The 23,332-nt window shown below is 33.8% G+C and overlaps 2 protein-coding genes across 4 annotated transcripts; one reads left to right on the top strand and one right to left on the bottom strand.

The window, feature by feature from the left end:
• The first annotated feature begins 4,347 nt into the window (after positions 1–4,347).
• On the top strand, positions 4,348–12,505 carry LOC134283513 (uncharacterized). Its single transcript, XM_062765977.1, has 8 exons — positions 4,348–4,510; positions 5,636–5,752; positions 6,766–7,128; positions 7,405–7,635; positions 7,715–7,983; positions 8,260–8,487; positions 11,421–11,703; positions 12,003–12,505. The coding sequence occupies exons 1-8, from the start codon at positions 4,495–4,497 to the stop codon at positions 12,266–12,268; spliced, it is 1,773 nt and encodes a 590-aa protein (XP_062621961.1). The 5' UTR covers positions 4,348–4,494; the 3' UTR covers positions 12,269–12,505.
• Positions 12,506–12,620: 115 nt separating this feature from the next.
• On the bottom strand, positions 12,621–21,796 carry LOC134283512 (calcium-activated chloride channel regulator 1-like). 3 transcript variants are annotated; one of them, XM_062765976.1, is made up of 14 exons: positions 21,587–21,796; positions 20,011–20,302; positions 19,373–19,583; positions 17,524–17,783; positions 16,798–17,093; positions 15,831–16,076; positions 15,366–15,590; positions 15,089–15,275; positions 14,894–14,988; positions 14,459–14,677; positions 14,091–14,364; positions 13,735–13,899; positions 13,361–13,609; positions 12,621–13,158 (listed from the first exon to the last, which is right to left on the bottom strand). In XM_062765976.1, exons 1-14 carry the CDS (start codon positions 21,755–21,757, stop codon positions 12,905–12,907), a joined length of 3,144 nt encoding a protein of 1,047 aa, XP_062621960.1. In that variant the 5' UTR covers positions 21,758–21,796; the 3' UTR covers positions 12,621–12,904. The 3 variants fall into 3 exon arrangements, with proteins under 3 accessions (XP_062621960.1, XP_062621958.1, XP_062621959.1); XM_062765974.1 differs by lacking the exons at positions 16,798–17,093; positions 17,524–17,783 and having other exon boundaries at positions 19,300–19,583; positions 21,587–21,790; XM_062765975.1 differs by lacking the exons at positions 19,373–19,583; positions 20,011–20,302; positions 21,587–21,796 and adding an exon at positions 18,089–18,377 and having other exon boundaries at positions 17,524–17,818.
• Positions 21,797–23,332: the final 1,536 nt, after the last annotated feature.

Raw genomic sequence — 23,332 nt, 5'->3', positions numbered from 1 at the left:
CCCTATAACTGTGTAGAAGTTAAGACTTCGTTTACGCCCCGAAACAGCAAGCTATTGTTCCTCGGTTGTAGTTTTCAAATTTTTATATGCAAAGCACCTTTGAGCCTTTCTTGGCTATATAACATGTTTCTTCATAAAATTTAGGAAATCAGTTCTTAATATACAGTCCAAATTGTAACAGACTTGTGATGGTGTTATATGATAGACAATAATGCTGTTGGTTCGAGTTGACAAGACGTTATCTTTTATAACGATGGATCAGTAAAATAGTAGTCATCAAAACCCTATAATAAAATAACAAATAATAAATAAATAGTATAAAAACTATAAAGCTATTAATCAATATACATGTACCATCAATATATTATTTAGCTTTATCAAAATCAAAGGAGATAATCCAATTACATGAAAATTACATAATAAAATCTCCCATTGCTTTAATCAATGAATATTAACAATAAAATCTTTACAATAATTATCATTCCAATGTATATATACATAATGAATTATTGTTCGGCATAAAAACAATTAACATTCATACCATTCAATGGGAATGGGTCATATTCAACAGTATATAAGTTGCATGTACACAGGACAGCTAATAATAGGACAATATCTGAAATATCTACAAATCAACAATAAACGTCTTTGTAGATATCTACACTAATCACAAAATAAAGTTTACAATAAAAAATATGAAAAAGTGAGACAGCAATGTATTTACTATTAACACATGACTCTATATATAAAGTCTCACCCTCATTAAACATTTACTCCAGAAAAAGTGATTAGGAATTCAGTGCAAAAATTACAGATTTCACATTTAATAGAATTAGAATCTTATTACTTATTAGTCTGAAAGAATAACTTACCATGCAAGAGGAAATGTCGGTCTCTATGTCAAATGTCTTATGTATAAAATATGTAAATTCAATGGCTAGACTATACTTCCATCACCTTCCAAGACCAAGCAAGAATTAACCAAAAACACAAAGAAAACTTGGAGAGAAACACAAAAACCAATAGAAAAACATGAGACAACACTAAAAAACCAATGAAACTAAAAGATACAAAATGACCATGGCCAGAAAATAATTAGCGCCCTGAGGCTAACTCTTTTGTTTGTTTATTTACACTCAGACCATACAATGGTATATGAGGTACAGGAACATATTTACATAATTATATACAAAATACAAAGTCAAGTGAGGAAGAGTAGTATCAACTAAATAGTTACTAAAAGCAGGCCAATATCTTTTTAGCAAACAGAGACAGTTTAAACAGTGAATCAACATTTGTGATGGACATAATTTTCTCAAATTTATAGGTATTTACATGAAAACAATACTTCTTATCAATAAGTTTTACACGTAAAGACAAAAAATATGGACACTCCATAATATAGTGAAATTCATCCCCCAAAGTATTTTTGTTACATAAATTACATAATCTTAAAGATCTATCAGTATTAGTCCATCTACCTGATTCGACTGGGAGTTTGTGGTTACAAGTTCTAAATTTTGTTAATACAATTCTTAAGTCTTTTGGGAGTTTATTTAAGTAAATTTCTCGTCCAAAATTGTTTTTGAAAATCCTGTAATTTAAACATTTAGGTGAATTTTCTATGTTCATATGCCAGTCTTGTAAGAATTGATTTAACAACGTTTCTTTCACAATAGATTTTAACCATGTAACACTAATGAAATTTTGATTTATCCAGATATAAGACAGGCCACAGGAATTCAAGATATCCCTTATACATTTCAACCATTCAACTCTGGACCTCTCTGGAAAGCAATAATTTAAAAATCAATACACTTAACTACAGGTTAAATGAATAATTATATAATTCAGCTGTAGAAGTGTGCTGCAAGTAAAAACATATATAATTAAATTAATTAATAGATGCACATGCAATATGCATTGCTATGCACATGTGCATAATATAAAAAAAACATGAGTCTGTCACAAAATAAATAGACAAACTATTTCGGACACCAATGCTAAATACATTACATTTGTCTTAACCGAGTGTTCCAGGTTTGCTTAAACATCCTGGAAAAACTAATATAAGTTTAAAGCCGTATATGGCATATTTTTTATGAGTTCAGCCTAACTAGAATTTAAAAGATCTTTCTATTTGTTTTGTTACTTTACATGAAGATAGGAGTCTCCTGTAAATTACACGATTTAAATCAATCGCGATTAATAGATATCCGAGATTTAAAACAATAATCGATTTATATACCGACTCCGCATTTAAATATCAGACACAGATTAAAGTCAATTTAATTAATTAAAGAGACGTTCGGAAATTTAAGTTCAAAGTTGGTGTGACGCCACCGGAATTCTCAGTGCCGTTTTTGGTTCGTCATTTATCCTGCGCTGTCTTCTTCCGGTTTACGTTAAACTGTTTGGGGTAGACATTTTTTCCCGTGCGACTGGGTCGCAGTCCATCTACATTTTCCCCCAACAGCGTCTGGGACGCTCACTGGTTCCGTGGTGCAAAGGCGCAACGATGTATGTGTTTTTTCTTATTTGTAGAGTTTGTTTGTATGTGTATAAAATTATTTTCTATCATTTTTCGGAAAACTTTGACTAGGATTTTTTGGCATAGTGTGTAAGATGTTGTATGTGTGTGAATTCTAAATTTTCTTATTGTAAGTCAAAATATTGTTTTGTTATTTCAGTTGTTACCGTAACGTCGTAATACGTCATCATGCTACAAGTTCAATAAATACTTATGAAAACTGCTGGGCGTTTTCCTTCAAACCCTGTGGCAGAACAGTAACAAATCGTTTATTTACCACCTCAACCATCCTGATTGTAACCAATCCTGACGATGGACGACTTTCTGGTCATTCTGGTGGATGTCGAATGCCAGTGAAGCTGGGACTTCCAACTGACAACCCCCTCTTCGACCCAAATTTACGCTGGATCTTCGTGGTAGTTTTAGTGTTCCTGGACACTGTGTGTATATGTGCAAAAGACTGATCTCATTTGTGTCATATCAGTAATTTTATGTATAACATTATACTGACATTGTTTGAACTGAACAATAATATAGACAATATAGATTGATCATGCTCAGTATCGACACCACATAATATTGTCAAACTTTTTTTTTTTGTGATCAGTTGGTGTCAGATTATTTTCTCAATAGCATATTATTTTGGTCAGTGCATTTGTACATAGAAAGAAAAGTTATTGATCTTTATTATTATCAGTATGGATGCTGAAGGAAAACCCATAGTCGGTGCGAGCGAAAGCGAGAAAGAGCCACTTCTTGCAGAGGAATGTGCTGAAGGAAAACCCACAGTCCATGCGAGCGAAAGTGAAAAAGAGACACTCCTTACAGAGGAAGGTGAGGAAAAAAGACTCAAAACAAGGACGGAAAAAGGCATGGAACAATTTTTTACATTTCTCAAGAGATATAGTTCTCAGGAACAAAAGGCATGGTCAATGATTGAAGAAGTGTTAGTTGACATAGATGAAAATATAGATCAGAAAAATTTCAAAGACTTAAGTAAACTTAAAGCAGAAGTTCAACAACTTAAACTTACTTATTCCGAATGTGCAAGTGAATTTATGTCTTTTCTTAAAAGAACAAACACAAGAGAAAGCATTGAAGAATATTCTGTCCAAGAACCAAGGTTCAAGAAACGTTCTCAAGTCATAGACCAACTCATAAACAGAATCGAGGATGCCCTGCTGGAAGCAGCCGACACCATATCAAGAGCAAGTGGTTCGGAAGGATCTCGATCTCATACGAGAAGTTCTGTCAGCGGAACGTCAAGGTCTCAACGTGTTCACTTACGTCAGAAGGCAGAAGCAGAAAAAACTAAATTAGCGTTTATAAGGAAACAAGTGGACCTCCAAACAGAGAAGTCAAAAATCGAAGGACAAATTCAAATTCTGGATCAAACGTGTACAGCAGCAATTGCGGATGCGGAAGCTAGAGTGTTTGAGGAAGTAGAAACTGAAAGTAAAAGTGTGCGGAATTCAGTCTTAGATGAATTACCGAGTGATAATAGACAGCGAGTTGCAGACTTGAGTTTGAATATAAACAACAAATATCATGTACATACGAGTATATACATGTACTTAATCTCGCACATTTATTTTTTAGCTTTAATTCGACATATATAGCTTTAAAATAAAAGAATTCGATGAATTTGCAGATGGCTATTTTACTCCTATATTTCCGCCTGCCATAATATGTAGCACTGTATTCAATATTTTTTATCCCATGTCGTTCCTGGTTCAGAATTTATGCTAGCAATTTTTCCCACAGATGAGATAAGAGTATAGCAGGCAAATCCTGGTCAAAGTTATTTCTGTACAATTTATTTGCATGTTTTCCCGGAAATTATCAAATTTTCAGTTTGATTTTGTGTAAGTTAAAATGCGTATGAAAGTACTTATGTACTTCCTAGATCCACTATTAACTTCCTCAGGGGGAAAACGAGAAAATAGTATTGCCTACAGAGAAAAATGACAGATAAAATAGGTAAGTTGGTGTTTTGTTTTGTTTGTTGTTTTACGTCGATCCCGCTCGATAATTTAACGCCACCGTTCGTCGGTGTAGGACTGAAAATTTATACCTATAATCGGCACCCGAGTCCACTGAGCAAAGAGGGATCTGCGACACAGGACCTCGGTTTATACGGTCTCACCCGAAGGACTCCTTTAAGAATCTGGAGTGACAATTTAGTCTACAATAATTTTGTATGGAATTAATGTACAAATATTCTGCCAGTTATTAAATGCCTCAATCAATTCAATCTTGATAAGCCTTGCCGTGTCATTAATCAACAGTTTTTTCATTACCGTTGTTTAATGTGTTGTAAAGTAAAACGCCGATAAAAATATTAATGTTGTGCTATTAGTCATATATATGTAAACACTGTCACACTATCGTCGTGTTTTCTCCATGCATTTGGCTCTTAATACCATCAATAAAGGCATTTTTAAAAGGACACAATGAGTCAAAATCATATCTTAATTTTAAGATATCTATAGCATACTGTCAGAGAAAGACTTATGAAAATTATGAGTATATAGCGAAGATATGACAATTAAACTGCAAGAATTGACTGCACAATATAAGTGCCGGAAAAACAAAGGTTGTATCTACTGTTTGTTATTTCGTGTACCGGTATGTCAAGGTCACGCAACTCTTATTTTTAGCTCAAACAACATTCAACTGGAGCATGCAAAGGTGAGAAATATGTTCTAAAAACTTTTTAAAAGATTAAATCAATTTTTTTTTGGTCTTCTTACATTCATTCGTGGATACCTGAGATCTTGGTAACTATGGAAACTTATTCAACACTTTTCTGCGCACGCGTACAATAGGAAGAAGAAGTACCAGGGTATTTTGCAATATTTTCGTTCTAGGGCAGACATAAATTATTTTTACTTTTATTTTTCCCCATAAAAATATAATTTTTAGGTCCTGAAACCTGTAATATTTTCTGAAACTTAATACTTTTAGGAATTGAACAAAATTTACAGAGGTCATGCAAAATTTCTACATTTGTCAATTTTCCCCTATGTGCGTCACTGTGCCGCTTTAAAATAATATTAATATCATATTTGATTTAATTTCTAGCTTTATGTCTTCTCCATTCAGGTTTACTTTATGTAAGGAATAAAAGCACGTTACAATGTTTAATAGAGGATTTCACCAGTAAAGTCGGGAAGGAGTACGTGGTTGACGCAGGAATCGAGGAATCTTTCATATTAAACAGTAATATTTGCATTAATAAGCTTTTTTTTATTCTTCCTCCAGGATTTGAAAAAAAAATGCTGTTCCTTTGCTCTTCAAAAGCGTTTTCAGGCATATTTTCAATTTCTTATGACCCTCTACACAACTAAACACACACATTATTGGTAAAGATTATGGATTTTTACAGCAGTTCATAGAGCTAAACTTTCATGAATTGGTAAATAATACTATGCATACCTTTCAGAGAAGAAACTTATTTCCATTGGAAGGAGATTTGGTGAAAGTCTCAAAAGATGCAAGTCTCTAGTAGCCATTATAGACAACGTTTATTGGGACATATTGTGGAATGAGGGTTCAAAGAAAATCCACAATAAACTAGAGGGTATACTGTATAAATTTTTCATGTTATTTTCGCCCTTTATATATTCGGAAACAAGTTTGCCCCGTTTTAAATTCGCCCAGAAAGATTTTTGTTTAAGATATTATACTGTTTACTTTGAAATCGCCCCGTTTTAAATTCGCCCACTTCCAACGAGGGCGAAAGGGGCGAAAATTAAACGGGGGCGAAAATTTTCCTGTATACAGTAGTTAAGCGTTTTCACTTTTATGTCTCCAACATATTGGTTTTTTTGGTCTGTATATCGCTGTTACATAACTTTGTGACCCATCAGCTTACCATTAGAAGCCGCGAATATTTATTCAAAGTGTATTATCCTTCCTTAACTCAGGGTCAAAGTCAGTGGATTCAGAAACAAATGAAGTTAAAATGTTTATGTTTGTGGTGTTTTTTTTTTAAATTTTATAAACTGTAACAGCTTTTTTATAATGCAGACTGATTTGGAGAAATTATTTATTATGTTAATTTAAACACTCGCTATTAAAAACATTTGACGTTTAAGAAGAGGACTTGTTATACGTCAGTGTTTTAAGGAATTACATGTTTTTCTCTTTTTCATAGCTAATTTCGATTTTTTTTTAACTACGCGAGCACAAAAGGGGGGATGTGTATGAATAATATTAATTTTTCCAAATAGAACTGCTTGACGATGAAGAAGAGGATGACATTGATAGATTTCAAATCGAGAGTATTTTGTTTGTTGGCTGTAATATCAGTCAGGCATTACAAGAGAAGTTCTTTCCCAAACCAACGTGTACTGAACTATTCGTCATCAATGATGAGCACCTAACGGAATATCCGCCTATAAAAAGTCACAAACACAAATCGCGTCACATGCTTCTTTCTTTGATTGAAAACACACCAGATACTTATGAAAGATTAGCAGGACAAATTTTTGACGAGATTAAAAGAAAAGGATTTCCTAACACGAATCTTGCACAAAACTTTTTAACGAGTCCCCCTCCAACAACAGATCATTTGGAACTACCACTGCCAAAGAGTGAGTAGCATCAGCTAAGCAAGTAGGAAAATTCATCATTATTTATTTCAAACTGTTTTTTTATAACGTGTATTTCATATTTAAATTTTTCTGAACAAAATTATGAAAGAAAAATTTCTTCCGTCAAAATTTAAAATCATGAACAACAGAAAAGGTTGTATTGATCAGTTTTAACTTTTACAAATGAGACTGGCAAGATATATTACCCAGAAAATATAATGTTCAATGCAATATATAATTAATGTTGTAAATACAAATCTAATTTTCCTTCCCCAGAGACAGAAGATGGAGCTGAAGACAATGTTTATCCTTTTAATAGCCCTGGGTTGTGTCTTTATATTGGAGTACTAGAATTTGATATAGAGGATTCCGAAATATCTTTAGAGAATAGACATTCTGCACATATAGAATACACAAAGATTCAAGGAACTTTTGAACGTCTTGGGTGCACTTTCGAAAGGAAAACAAATCCAACAGACCAAGAGGCACTTGAATTTTTAAAAGAAGGTAAGATATATATATAATTTTATAATTTTATATTTTGCATGATAAATATATCATTCTGATATACTCTGTTACTCTGTAGGAATCGAAAGGTGTAAGAGAATGAACCCCAGCTATTTCGTACTGGTAATCAGTACTCACGGACAGGAAGTACCTATGGTAATAAAAGAGGACAAGCCAAACGAACGCCATCCATTTGGAAACATGCAAAAAGAATATTCAAAGACGGAAATGGTGCATCAGCTTTTCTTCAAAAATGGAAAGTCTCTTTTAACCAAGGACATTATCAAAATGTTTGACCATCACAGTTGTCCAGCTCTTAAAAACAAACCCTGTTTTTTCTTTATTCAGGTAATTATTTATTCTCTAAATTTCACTTCAATCACTTGTGTTATTTTTAGTAAGACACTTTTTCATATATTTTTTAGGTAGGGGGCTTATTTCTGTAAATGGTACGAGTTTTATGTGTCGTTTTAAGCAAGTTAAGGCTAAGAGTTAGTAAACTCTTTTAAGGATCAGTATTTGATGTTATATGAACATTTATTTTTAACTACAATCTGATTCACAAGACTTTCATAAACAAGTTTCTCTTATCAAATAAGTTTCTCTGATATTAAATTACTTCAGGCATGCAGAAGCCGCTTTGGATTAGATGGTAATAAAAATTTTGATCCTGGAGTATTGGTAAATGTGTTTACCCCAGCGGAAGAGATTGTTAATATGCAGGAACCTGAGAGACCTGACTCGAAGGATCCCCCTGGAGAACCCCAACAACTGGATAAATCAGACGCCAAGCGAAGTACAATCAGACAGACGGAAGAGGAGCAAAAAGTCAGATTACAACAGATTCACGAGGTATTACTAGATGAACAAAATAAAACTAGATGCTACAAAAAACAAGAGGCCCAAGGGCCTTGAATCGCTCTTCTGATAAATTAAACAATCTATCCTAAGACCCAAGATGCATCAACTGACAAAGTTTGATGATTCTTAGCCAGTTAGGGCTGAAGATATTTTAATGTAACTATAATATACTATAAGTAGGTCATGGTGACCTACTTTTTGATTGAAATTTTCTGAGGACACAAAATGCATTAATTGACAAAGATTGATAATTCTAAGCCAATAAGTACCTGAGATATTCAAAAGTGGGTCACAGTGACCTACTTACTGGTCAACATTCTCTGAAAACCCACGGTGCATCAACTGACAAGTTTGACAATTCGAAGCCAATAAGAACCCTAGAATACCTAAATATAGCCATAAATGTCACAAGAAGGTCACTGTGACCTTTTTTTTTTATCATCATTCTCCAAAAACCCAAGATGCATCAAATAACAAAGTTTGATGATTCTAAACCAATAAGTACCCGAAATACCTAAATATAGCCATAAAATGTCAAAAGTAGGTCACCGTGACATACTTTTTGGTCGACATTCTCCAAAAACCCAAGATGCATCTACTGACAAAGTTTGATGATTCTAAGCCAATCAGTACCTGATATTCAAAAGTAGGTCACCGTGACTTACGTTTTGGTCAAAATGCTTCAAAAACTTAAGATGCAGTAAAAATAAAGTTTGATGATTCTAAGCCAATTAGTACCTGAGATACATAAAACTAGCCATAAAATGTCAAAAGTAGGTCACCGTGACCTACTTTTTGGTCGTTAATCTCCGAAAACCCAAGATGCATCAACTGACAAATTTTGATGATTCTAAGCCAATTAGTACCCGAGATCCTTAAATCTAGCCATAAATTGTCGAAAGTAGGTCACAATGACCTACTTTTTGGTCGACATTTTCTGAAGAACCAAAGATGCATCAACTGACAAAATTTGATGATCATATGTCTAATAGTATTCAAAATATGCCTGTTAAACAATCTGAAAACAAAGGCCTGCAAAGTTCAAAAAAGTAGGTCACAGTGACCTACTTTTTAATAAATATATTTTAAGGCCCCAAAGTGCATCAACTTACAAGATTTGGTGATTCTAAACCTCTCGGTGTCTGAAATGAGATTAAATGTTTTAGAAAAGATTAGCCATAAAATTCAAAAAGTAGGTCACGATGACCTACTTTTAAGTTGACGTTGTTGGTGGACCCAAGATGCACCAACTGACAAAGTTTGATGATCATAGGCCTTAAAGTGTCCAAAATATGCCACCAAATCAATTTAAAAACAAAAGCCCGTAAAATTTAAAAAGTAGGTCACTGTGACCTACTTTTGTATTAACATGATGTCAAGTCCTGAGATGAATCAACTTAGAAAATTTGATGATCCCAGTCTTTATAGTAAGCAAAATATCAACGTTTTTCATAAGTGTAAATTTTGGTCAACTTTGAAGTGACCTTGAGACCACGCCCTTTGCCCCAGGGTCATGCCTTGAACAATTTTTAATCTTCAACATATATTCACCCTTGTATGTAAGTTTGGTGAAAATCTGCCTGGTGGTTCTGAAGATTTTTTAGCAACCAGTACTTTTGGTTTTATTTTCGCGATTATCTCCCCTTGTTTTAGGGTCCCACCCCTAGTTTTAGTATAAATGGTAGGCCTTGGGCCAAGGATATCCTGTGACAAATTTGACAATAATTGGCCAAGGGGTTCTTGAGTTATGGCACATATTCTAAAAAGTTAACGCACACCACACACCGCACGACGCACACCTCACAAATGGCCATAGCATTAGCTCTTTGAGCCTTTGGCTCAGAAGAGCTAATAAGGTTATCTGCAGGGAAGCTTGATATTATTATCGATTCTAGTTTAGTATTCTTTTAAAAATAACAAAAATGAATTTGCATAACCAACAAATTAAACAAGACAGTGATTCCTTGTACGCATATTTACATTTCTAATTGTCTTCTTTGTGATAACTATTAAAAATTGGGTAAGTCGATTCCTTGATAATTCAACCTGAATTTCAATTTCGCCAAGTGAAAGGTCAGGAGTTAAGGAGGTTAAATATACATGTAAGTCTTCTGTCTTTATACAGAGCCTGACTATTGAAATTGACATGAGAGGGCCTCGTAAATATTTTATCTATCAGACATTTTTTAAATCTGTATATATACAATTTTATTTCACAATTGAATATAAATATAAGGAATCACTGTCTACTTGTTGGGTAAGCCAGCGACATCAACGATATTGGAAACGTGGGATAATTTATGCATTAATTATCCCATGTTTCAAACTATCATTTATAAGTTTCCCTGAGTATCATTTGCCAAAGCTGCATTAAGCTGAAAAATATTACAAGAAAAAGTTAGTCTGTATTTTAATTATCAAACAATAATAAGCAAATATCAAATATTGCATTTAAAATCAGAAGCAACAAAACTGTAATCTACTGAATCTTTTTATTTCGTGGAATCTCAATATTCGTGAAAACCGTGTGACCCTTCATCCACGAATTAACATCCTCCATTAATTAATATGCTACGATTTCAAGTCAAATATTTCCTTTAATTAAATTGTAGATACGAGTGAATATACAAAATAATATTTCCATGAACCTGTTAAATTTCAGCAATTCATAAAAAATGTCCCTGTGAATTCCACAGTAGTTGCTATTTTGAGTGTCATGAATTGATAATTTACTTCGATTTTCTAAATTTTCCGGTTATTATTCTTTTGGCGGGTCGGCAGGGGAAGTAAAGGCAAAAATGAATTTGCATTTTGTGATTTTTATTCTACTTTTGAGCTCGAATACTGTTCGTTATCTCTACATATTTCAAACTTTCAAAAATTTGACCAAATTTAAAGAAAAAATATTGAATTTTGATTTACAGTGGAAAATTGCAGTACTACATAAACATATCTGGGATTACAAAACATATCTGTCAAACCAATACACAGTTTCATCACAAGAAGAACGGAAAACAGACGAAAAGACCTTAAAATTCAAAGAAACTTTACGTACCGAGGGTTTTACAGATGATCAGGTGAAAGAACTAGGAGAGGAATGTCGAGGATTTGAACAAGAGATTCTGGATTTCTTTTTCCCAGAGCCTGTAATAAGTGATCCACCACCTTGTGTCAATGATGCTTTAGTCATGTTTGCCTCTGCTCCAGGTAAAAAAAAAATATATGTGCTAACAAATTCAAAGTTTTCATTTATGTTAAAAGCACCATTATCTTGCCGTTAAAAATAAGTAGCTTCAAAATTATATTCTACTGTAATCAGAAAACCCAAACGACGTTTTTCACTGTTTTTCTTTCCCTGAAATTAAATCAAACTGATTGCAACATGTTTTGAAAGGGGGAAGCTTACGGATTGCTAAAGCATTAATTTTTATAACAAAGCTACTAGTCCAAGAATTATTAGAACATTTATAAGTTAAATAGAAGTAAAAGTAATATACTTTTTAAAGGAAAGGAGGCTTACAGCAGAGATAAACAAGGAGGATGGCTGATCACTAACCTGATCGCTCAGCTGAACGAAACGTTGGACACGAAGCCTGAGAAAATAGACCTGCTGGGGGAGCTGACAAAAGTCTCTGGTAGAATTGCGTATAAATACGAGACAGATACAGACATTATAGAAAGTAGTGGCCATAAGTCAGTACCCTGTCTGTATCATAAGCTCAGCAGAGATGTCATTATATGGCCGGGAAAGATTGGAGTACAAGAGAACTGAGTGGTTTAAAGATACAAAATAATAAAATGAAGATGAAGCAATGTTGAAATTAGTTTTAATAAATGTATTGATGCCAAATAAACCAAACCTACTGAGTAATTTTTCATGTACCCCTTGTATAAATAAAGAGAGAACTTATTAAGAACATATTTAAAAAAGTAAAGAGTGCAAATCCCACCACCTCAATGCATTTTTAATTTATATGCTATTTTTATGTGTAATTCAACTTACTAGTGAGTATTCTATTTTGTCATGGTGTAGTTGTATTAACATCAAAATTGTAATATTTTTATACTGTTTACTTATTGTTGTACAACAATTGGTTGATATTAAACTCATTCCAAGAATCTGGTGAGTTTATTAAAAATCTTTATTTATTTTTAAGAATGTTAAATCGCTCACATTCATGAAAAAATGATATGAAAAAACGGATGAAAACAAGACTGGTATCACAGTGTAATATAGATCCTTGTAGTGGTGTAAACTCTTTCACTTTAAAAAAATGTCTTCTCCTCTTACGCATTTTCCTTCAGTTCAACAATTCATTTTATACCAGCACTATTAACTGTATACAAGATTAGAAAAGCTGTCCTGTATCCTTCTTGTTGACGTTTCAAACAGTCATTAATTCACAATTCACAACTCGAAGAATGTTGTTATCATGTTAGAGAAGTCTCCTACATTTTGGCTTTTATCAACCGATCTTAACATAACAGCCACCCACTTCATCGCCCGCGGAAACTTCACAGCTACATGTTCTATTTGACCAGCCTCTTTTGGTCTGTCTAAATTCCCCATTAAAACATCCTCCTCCTTCACTAACCCTGCATCTTTGGGTGAGTGCAGAAGTGCTGTGGCATTGTTGTGGTACCGAATTTCATAGAAAGATGCTGAAAAAATACAATTTTCTCATTGACCAAATGACTTGCTGCAATATGATACAAAATCTGTTTGATTACCATTTTTCAATTCAAGATCAACTCAACTCTAAAAAAAATATTTCATTGACAAAAAAACATAGCGGTATTTTGAGAGTCAAATATCACTTTTCGAGAGTTTCGTAAGAAATTACTTTGCATATATGACACAAACCTCGTCCAGTATCCAAATCATCGCCCGTTGCCGTCCAAGACAAGTATACTAATCTTTTTTTCCTGTCCACTTTATCAACTGTTAGGTCAATGATTCTGGTAGGTGGGTACTGGTCAGCGTGAGGCTTGATATTCCATCGGTGATCAATTTCAAACTGTCCCGAGGATGTTGATCTTTTCAGACCATGCTTGAGTTTTACTTTTTCAGTTTGATGTTCTAGTCTTGGTGCATGAAACACATCAGGGTCATCTGCACAGAATATATTTTATCAAAGAAAATATGTCAGTGATTGCAGACTACACGTTTTGGTATTATTATTTCTGGGTTTTTTTTCTTTTGCCAAGTGCATTACTTGATAACTTCCAGCTTTTTACCTGGGGAGATTCCTTCTTCTCTCGGGATTTGAATTTCGTATGTTTTGTGAATCTCTGATTTTTTGCTATCATCCTCTATTATGACCTCCACATAATGGTTTCCTTGAGAGTCTATTTCCGTGAAAAAGTTGGAATAAATTCCATCCTCTTTCGTTATATCAACCCCTGGAAAAGAGTCTCAAAACTTAATACTCAAAGCTTTTGATAGTATACAAAAAAGCTTAATCACGATCAAAATGAACATTTCAACAACAATTGTAATCAATGGTTTAAAAAGTTACAAAACAATCTAGATGAGCATAAGTGTACAAGGTCAGTAAAAATGTTATATCTCCAAAAAAAGAAAGAACCATTACCACCACCAGTATCTCTCAAAGAAATAACAGTCACTTTTCTGTTGTTTTGGAACACATGCGCCGTGACATTCGAATTCACTACAGGATGACCTCCATACATGACCTCAGCGTACACGCCAATACGCGGTGGCAAATACTCGTGAAACACTTTTATCCAAGCGTTTGTTCGAATAGGAGTCTCGTCCTCCCGCACCCGGGGTCTAAAGATGACCATCATATGCACAGACTCTTTATATGGCGAGTTGTTATCAATTGCAAAGGACCATTTCCCATGCTTGAACAACAAATATTCATTAAATCATACAAAAATTCTCTTTGAGATCAAGAATTATGCTTATATTTAAAGAATATGGAAAAAGAAAACGTACCTCATTGTCAGCTATAGGAATAGCCAACCGAATGTATTTCAGTTTCATGTTGATTGTTTGTAATTCATATTCTGAGCCGTTAGGGGCTAGAACACGGAGAGAAGGCGCTGAGAAATTGTAATGTATCCGTATCACTAATTCTCCTTGAAGGGTTTCGTCCAGTATAAAGTTTCCATAGTGAGTATTTTCTCTGTCAATTTCTAGATTCTCATTCGAAATCTATAAAAATCGATATATCATAATGATAAACCGGAAGATTATATTTGCCTTTTAGAAACAACTATTTTTGAGTGTTTTAGTAATATTGTAAAAATGTTCACGTATAACATTTTTAATTGTTTGAGCAAATTAAATGCTATCATCGCATGTTTAATCACATCTTTGGAAGAAACAATAGCAACGGTTTTTAAAGACAAGTTTTGTTTTATCTCAAACCTGTACTATCTGGTCTTTTTCATCATGTAATTTGTCCGAAAGACGCTGTATTGCATGGAATATTGATTGATGACCTTTTGATTCAACAATACCACCTGCAAAGTTTGATTAAAAATCATTTGAAATTACTTGAAAAATGAAATTCTGTGATTTTTGTTACAATAAGGTTTCATTTTTTTCAAGCCTTCGTCTTGCCTTGTTGTGTTGTTACTTCTTCCAAATGTTTTATTCCATCACCACCACAGTGAATGATATGAGGAGTGATATAGAGATCTGCCAGATTCTGAAAGTCCTTTTCTTCCACATATGATTGGTTGTCACAAGTGATCCAGATCAGATGATGTTCCACCCCGGGAGTGGTTAAATTACTTTTCCGAAGTAACTAAGAGAGGAAATATATTTCATACACAACAGAACTCAAAGGTCAAGAATGGATGATATTTTGTAGCGAATTATCTGGTCTTTACGTTACCTCCACGCCTCTTTGTATCCGAATCTGTGTCTTTGAAATTGAAGGAGAGAACTGGTCAATGTTTTGTAGAACAGACTTGATGACAGAGGATCTCCTGTTCCTTAGTTTTCTTAGTTTCATACTGTTGGCATCGTTATGTATAATGGCTACTCTCGTATCCGAGTTGAATCCCTCACTGAGAAAATGGTCCACTGCTTGGTGAAGTCTCAGTCTTTTGTGAATCTCCTTTTGGTATATAAAAATAACTTCCTTTAAATTAGTTTATTCGTATTTATACCTCAGTTAGCTATTCTATTCATGTATCAATACGAAACAGTAAGAAATGAGGACATTAACTGTCACCTGAATAGCAAGAAAGGGATTTTCCACCTTTTCCAATCAATACCCCATGACACGGTTGCAAAGCTGTGATGTTAGTATAAAAGTTAGCATATTTCAATATTCATATCCTTACAATCTTCTAACCTGTGGAGAATCCAGTACCACCGCTAACCGTCTCCGCCGTCGATTTGGCGCCCTAAAGATGATGAACTGTGGCGTCAGCTGGGAGTCTGATAGAGAAGTCGGAGAATTGGCGCTCTTAAAGTCGGCTGTGTTACTGATGACGTTCCACGTGCTTCGGTGGCTGCAAAGTCTGTTCTGGCGATTAGGTGGCTCCACGTTGTGGCTGAAATGTCCTGGTGTGTGGTCGTCATCGCAAAAATCTTGTATCTGGACATATAAGATGAGCTTTGTATATTTCATTGTTCTTTTAACATGTATGAAGAAATTATTTATTAACCAATGTGACTAAATGAAATATGAAATTAAAACAGTTACATCATGATCTGTAAAACAAAAACTTCTAAAAAGATACTTTCATACAAAAAATACTCATTTATACCAATGTTATATGTCATACCACATCAAGGGACAATCATACCCGGTATATATAAGTCTGGGAGATATATGATCATAAAGCCAGATGGTAAGAGAACTAAAAACGTCACCATTAATATAAGCCATGGATCTGCAGCTCATTACTCCAAAAATTATTAGAATCGGGTGACCAGAGATGGTAAAAAATCCCAACATTTTTGACACTGTATAACAGAAGTCATAGAGATGATATCTGTATAAATCATGCACTAAATAAACTATACATACAGTGTTAAAAGAATACACATACAATTTTATACATACGTACAATGTGAATGAACACAAACACTATACCAGTAGCCACCATACACCATATACCACAGTCAATTACTGTACATCTACATTAATTATTAGTTTTACAAACACCATATAAAAATCATCAGGAATCTGATAAACAAACATGCAAACTTCACCGGATATATTTTATTCTGAATACACTTTTATGCCAAGGACATATACTAATTAGTGTTGAATACTTTCTGTTCGATACACTTTTGCTTTGTCCGCCGTTTACCTCTTGGATATACGAGTAGTCCATAAAGGACGCAGTTCCTTTGTTGTGAGAGGGGTACGGATAATAGATACAGCCCTCCGGGAATTCCCCTGTTTCGGGATCTACAGTGTCATAAGTACAAATCTGCATTCCACTGGAGGTCTTCTTTACGATTCTTCCGATCAACCCAATGGTACATCGTACTGGATCCGCCCTCCCAAAGGTGGTGGAGAAGTAAAACTGGTTCTCCCCCGGGTTGGGATACTCTTCGAATACCCCATATCTATACTTGGCGAATTCATGGACCAGGAATTTTTCTGAAATGAAAAACAGAGAAAAGTTTCATATATCAGGAGACACCTTAATTTTCGTTTTAATCCTAGACTTGGTTGTTGCAGGTTGTACGCAGAGAAGGACCAAGAATAATTTTAGAAGCTAAAACTGCATTATATCTGTACTAGTATATTAACTCCTAAAAAGATCCTTTTAAAAAAAAATCTGTTAAATTATTGGTCATTTTGCCCCTCTTGGTATTGTTCAGAAGATTTAACACTATCCGAAATACCTGACGTTTTCTTCGCTTTCTTAACATTTTGATATTTTACATGCCAGGAAAAATATTAAAATCGTTCAAAAGCTAGGAAAACGTCAGATATTTACGACTGATATAACACATACTCTCATTTATATGAAAAATGATGTAAATATTCATTATTTAGTAATCTACTAAAATGCAATTACATGTACCTGGTTTGCGTTGCACAAGTGGGTGATTATTATTCAATAAAACATCCGTCCTGAGCTGAATATGAATTCCTGAGTGTCCACACCCTGCGTAGCTTCTGGTACGGCGGTAACTTCTTTTAGTCACGGCGGAGGGATTTGTCAAAATAATGTCAGCTTCTCGAAGGTTGACACTAGTAGAATCTCGGTCCGCCAAACTACTGGACCAAGTGCTAGGAATTAATATGAACACTTTGCGGAAAAATGCACGATGTCGTGTGGCAGTATACAAAACCTTAGAAGCATCTGTGATTATTTTCTGCAAAACGTTAAATGTTGAAATCAACGTTAAGGCTAGTTCTACAATGCATTATATAAAGATAATTTTCTCTAAATTCAATTTAGAAAATGGAATAAAAAATTCTTTTCAAAATACCTTTTATTAATTTGATTATTTGCTTGAATATGTTATGCTACGATAAATATTAAAAAGTGAAAAAAAAATCCAGTAAAAATAACTTTCATTATGAGGAAACGTTATATTGCACTAATGACTTCAGGGTTAACATAGATAAAATTAGATAGATACCTTTACATTGGTAAGCACTTGTGAGCTTTCTTTGACACTGTCGTGTATAGCAACCACAACTAATTCGTATCCATTGCTCCTTATTCTTATATGAGTTGCCGCAGTGTGTACAACGATAACGCAAAAAATGCACAAAAAACGCAAAAAATCCATATTGCACTTAACCTTCGCACTCTCTGACTTTGTTGTTTTTGAAATGTTTGGTTCCGGGACTCTAGATTTCTGATCTTCATGGCAACCTAGGTATCTCCACTCATTGTTTGTGACAATTTCGTATATAATGCGGTCACCTCTGCGTTTGTGCACTATCTCTATGAATCGACTTTATTTTCTCTTTTAAAAAATTTTTCGAAAATTAAATATTTTATAATTATGAATATAAATCAGGGGTGTGTAACAATACATCGATATATCAATGTATTGATACAAAGTGCGTCAATAAGATACATCGATACATAAACGAAGAATCGCTTTTGGGGGATGATTCGTTGAGGAAGTTTGCAATGTGCATGTATTATGTTTGGTTTTGAAATAAGAGTATTTACACAACCAAGAATGGTTTGAAATCTTGCTTCAGAAACAAAAGGTGAAACAAACCTGCTTTAATCTTGGTTTGAGAAAAAACTAAAAGCTAAGTTTAAAATTCATACAATGAATTTAAGGTAACCAAGTGGCTTTCAATTCAACATTTTCATTTCGTTTTATCAATTAATGCAAGTATGTCCCATTGAATTCGAAATAAAATATATCATGGGTCTACAACATTTGTTTCATCTCTGATGTTTTTCAAAAATAAGTTTTAAAAACCTGTAAATTCAAACACTTGATATATTATAATATACATGTATTGCAATATTTTTTGTTATGTATCGTGATCTTTTTTTTCCCTCACTTACACATCCCTTTTAACAAATTTTTTTTTCAAGTCTCTTTCACAATAACTGCGATACTATTTTGCAGTGGAAAATTATATATATATATATATATATATATATATATATATATATATATATATATATATATATATATATATATATATATATATATATATATATATATATTGGTGAAATATGACGTTAATGATATCCATAAACAAGTCTGACAGAGGATTTAATAAGAAATTGAAATAAATGAGTTCAGTTGCAAACTTTTTAAAAATTACTTTCACACTCTGGTTTTTAGAGACGATGTCAAAAGACGATGGTTTTTACCTCTCTTATATACTGGTGATCCATCATTGACGCTGTTCCATTTGCTCTGTATGGATAAGGCATATAATGGCATCCTGGAGGAAATTCCCCCGTTTCCGGATCGATGGAAGAAAAAAGACAGTATCCCTTCGAACTTCGAATAATTCCACGAAGTCCTATAGTGCATCGAACTGGATCGAGTCTCCCAAACGTTGTCGAAAAGTAAAACTCGTTTTCTCCTGGGTTTGGATATTCTTCAAACACACCATATCGAAGCGTGGCAAACTCATGGACGATATATTTTTCTGAAAGAAAATAGAAATAAAGAAACATTGTCGTTAATGGGAAAATAGCATTTTTAGACATATATACCTATAATATATACATGTATCACAACTTTTAAAAGTTTGCAAAAAACAAAATTTTATCAAGTCCATGGTAGAAGTCGTGAATTACGCTGGGAACATTTTCATTTACATGTCGGTTAGAAACTTTAAAAACTAAAAGAGATATCATATACCTTCGGTGATATACCTCCAATAAATTACAGTTGTATTATAATAAAAGTAATCAATCATAAATAAATTGTGATCTTCGCTGAGAAGAATAACAGTTTCAAAGCACGTCGCTATCTCTCTCTGTATCGATATCACCCTATTTATTTTGGTTTTTATTTTTTATAGAGACAATTACATGTAACCCATTGCCTCTACCACAAGACGAACTCTTTACCAGGGGAAGACTGTGCAAGTGGGTGATTGCTATTCAGAACATCCGTTGTTAGTTGTGTATGGAACGCCTGATGTCCACATCCAGCATAAGATCTTGTGTGAGAAAAACTCCTTCTTGTGGCCCCTTTGGGCGCCGAGAATATTATATCCGCCCCCGTTAATTTCACCGAGGTAGATGGCTTGTATTCTGGGCGACTAGCCCATGTACTGGGTAGAAGAAAGAAGACCTTCTTGAAATATGCTCGCTTTCTTGTCGCAGTATACAGCACTTTTGATGCCTTTGTAAAAATAGTCTGAAAGAGAAATTATTCCGTTTAGCAAAATGCATTTAAGCAGTAAGATCAAAAGAATAATGCTGTGCATTATAAAACGTTCAACTTGTATAAAAATTTGTTTTTGCATGATGGTACTCTGTAGTAAAGACGTTTACAGGTTTTTCAAATTCGTTCAGTGATGCTTATATACTTCCATTTCTATTTGTTTTCTCTGTGATGACTATTTGAAAATAGTAGACTTGATTTCTTGATGGAAAATCAGAAGCTATGGAGGTCTAATATGCATGTAAATCTCGTGCATTTCTTTGTGTTTGACGCTAAGGAAGCCTAACATGCGCGTAAAAACCGTGCAGCTGTCTGTTTGACGTCTATTGAAATTGACATGGGGCGCCTCGTTCAATTCAAATCTATTAATTTTTAAAATTTAAAATTTCCTTTTTTCACAATGAAATGGAAATATAAGGAATCGCTGTCTAGTTAGTAGAGTATGCCAGGGACATATCTACTAACTGAATTGAACCTATTTTATTGTATATAAAAAATAATAATGATATACAATGGGATTGGGCACAATTTTTTAAAACTTATTTCGCCCTCTCCCTACAGAAGTTTATAAACTTTTGAGCTACATGTGTTACATGTACACATTTGTAGAAAAAAAATGGTGAACTCACAACATGAATCTACTAACTAGACCATGATTCCTTAAATATACTAGTAACTACATCTGATGGTCAAAATAGGGGCTTCATGATATAATCCTCAGGGCAAACACAATGAAAAAAACACCAATCAAGCTGTCAATTACAATGAAAATGAGGAAAACAAAAAAGATATTATAATCAATGCAAACTTAATTTTAGAAATTCAAATCATATACCTTAATAGCATTGATCAAACGTAAGCATGGTAACTAAATTAGAGAATCAGTCACATTAATTACAGAGCTCGTCGCCCGCGTGGCGCAGTGGTTATATAGAGGGTCTGCTCTAGAGTCGCGAAGTAAGGAGTCAATCCTTACATTACAGGTTCGAATTTCACCGTGGGACGTGGAGACCGGTCCTTCGGATGAGACTGCCCCATGTCGCAGTAGGTGCTGGCACGAAAAATATCCCTCACTGCTCAAAGGCCCTAAGTGCCGAGCATAGGACAAAATTTGTAGCCCTCCACCTGCAAATGGTGGCGTCGCCATATGAGTGAAAAATTTTCGAGAGGGACGTTAAACAACATACAATCAATCATTATAGAGTTCTACTTTATCATCTTAAAAATCATAAATTCACAAAGAAAAGAAAGTTATACCTTAAGTTTTTGTAAGGTGGCTGGATTGTCAGGCACGCTGTCATGTACCCCCACCACCAAGAGCTCATATCCATTGTTAGAAATCCTCAAATGGCTCTGACTTTCCAACGAAAAAACATAGGCTACTGAATAGAGAAATACTGAAAGCTTTATTAACCAACCCATACCCATGCAGAATTGTTAGTAAAATGATATAAGAAATAGTTGCCAAAAGACAATGATTACGTAACGAACAGGTTAAAATACCTGTATTTCCTAGACTCGTAGGAACGTTCCGTTTTTAATATCTAAACTACTGTACTTGATGACCTCATTTTTTTTAATAGAAAAACAAGATATGTTTGTAAAACACTATGCCCCAGATGGTAACACAATTCTGGAGTGTGACGTAGACTGAAGTGGTATACACTTACTTATGACAGCGCAATAGTTATGGGCTAGGTTGAAGTTGACAACAGACAGACGGGACAATAATAATACACCACCGGGATCTTTCGATCCAGGGGCATAAAATACAACACAAACCTCCTCCCCCACAAACTAACCCATTATATATATTTCGTATCGGCAACTCGCAGTTCTTACCTGGTATTTTCTGTATTCATTGGCACGAATTTATTTTCGTGGGAATGAATTTTAATTTCATGGGAACGAACTCAAGTTCGTGGGAAGGAAATCAATTTCGTGGGAACTATTTATTTTTATTTCTTGGGAATATTTGTTTTATTTTGTGGAAACGAATGTAATTTTATGGGAACATTTTCTTTTCAAATAAAAAATTTCAAGCATATGTTCTATAGCAGCCACCATAAATACATGTACTAGTAACACATCATAACACGCTTTTATTGTGATCAAATATTTGTTCGCTGTTGATTTTAATATCAACATGTTGTTAACCAAAATATCTGTTTAAGCATAAAGCAGAATTTTTCTTTCAACAATGCTGAAAAAAAACATTTCAGGATTTCAACAATCATTCTTTAAATTCAGAGTCACACACAAAGAGTATACAGTTCCAGACTTAAATTCATTCACCACTTTTACTCAAAACTGTCACTACAGAGCCATGAAGATGACCAGTCGATTTGTCCCAGATAGTCAAAAAAAAAACTTCCTTTTGTTCTATATAATAACATTATACAACATTAATTTTGTCTTATACTTTCTGTAATGTGATCTCTCTCTCTCTCTTGGAAAAATTCTCTGCCACCAACAGAGGGAAAATCAATGTAGCCTCTTCATAAACATATAGATACATAACACATGTATGTTGATTATAAGCTGTTCAATTGGTTTTATGAAATTTAACATTAAAAAAGTTACATTTAACACAGGCAAGATATTTTGCAAAAAATATTCTATATATTTGTTATTTGTATTTAAAAAACTTTTTTACAGATTTTTCACAATTTGCTTTTTTTCTCTCCACAAATTATTTTTAGATGACTGGTTCTCAAAACCAACATCTCAATAAAAGATTCCATAGACTTTGACAGGTTTGGTTGTTTTCTTGATTTTTTTCCATGACGCAAGATATAGCTTCATCAGGACTTGCTCCAACATCACTTCCATCAAACTCTGCCTCAGTGTTTACAAACACACTAAAATCTGCACCATTTCGCTGTTAAACAAAAACCCAAAATATTAACAATTATTTAAGTATTAATTTATCAAAATTGATTATTAGGAACTTCTTTGCCTAAAATTTATTATATGTAAATTATCATCAAGTCCTTTTTCTGA

The sequence above is a fragment of the Saccostrea cucullata genome, unplaced genomic scaffold (assembly GCF_032062105.1).
Source record: "Saccostrea cucullata isolate Sc308-1 unplaced genomic scaffold, CSIRO_AGI_Scuc_v1 ctg162, whole genome shotgun sequence".
NCBI lineage: Eukaryota > Metazoa > Mollusca > Bivalvia > Ostreida > Ostreidae > Saccostrea > Saccostrea cuccullata.
Note: the sequence above shows the minus strand (reverse complement) of the source record. Positions and strands in the feature narration are given on the sequence as shown.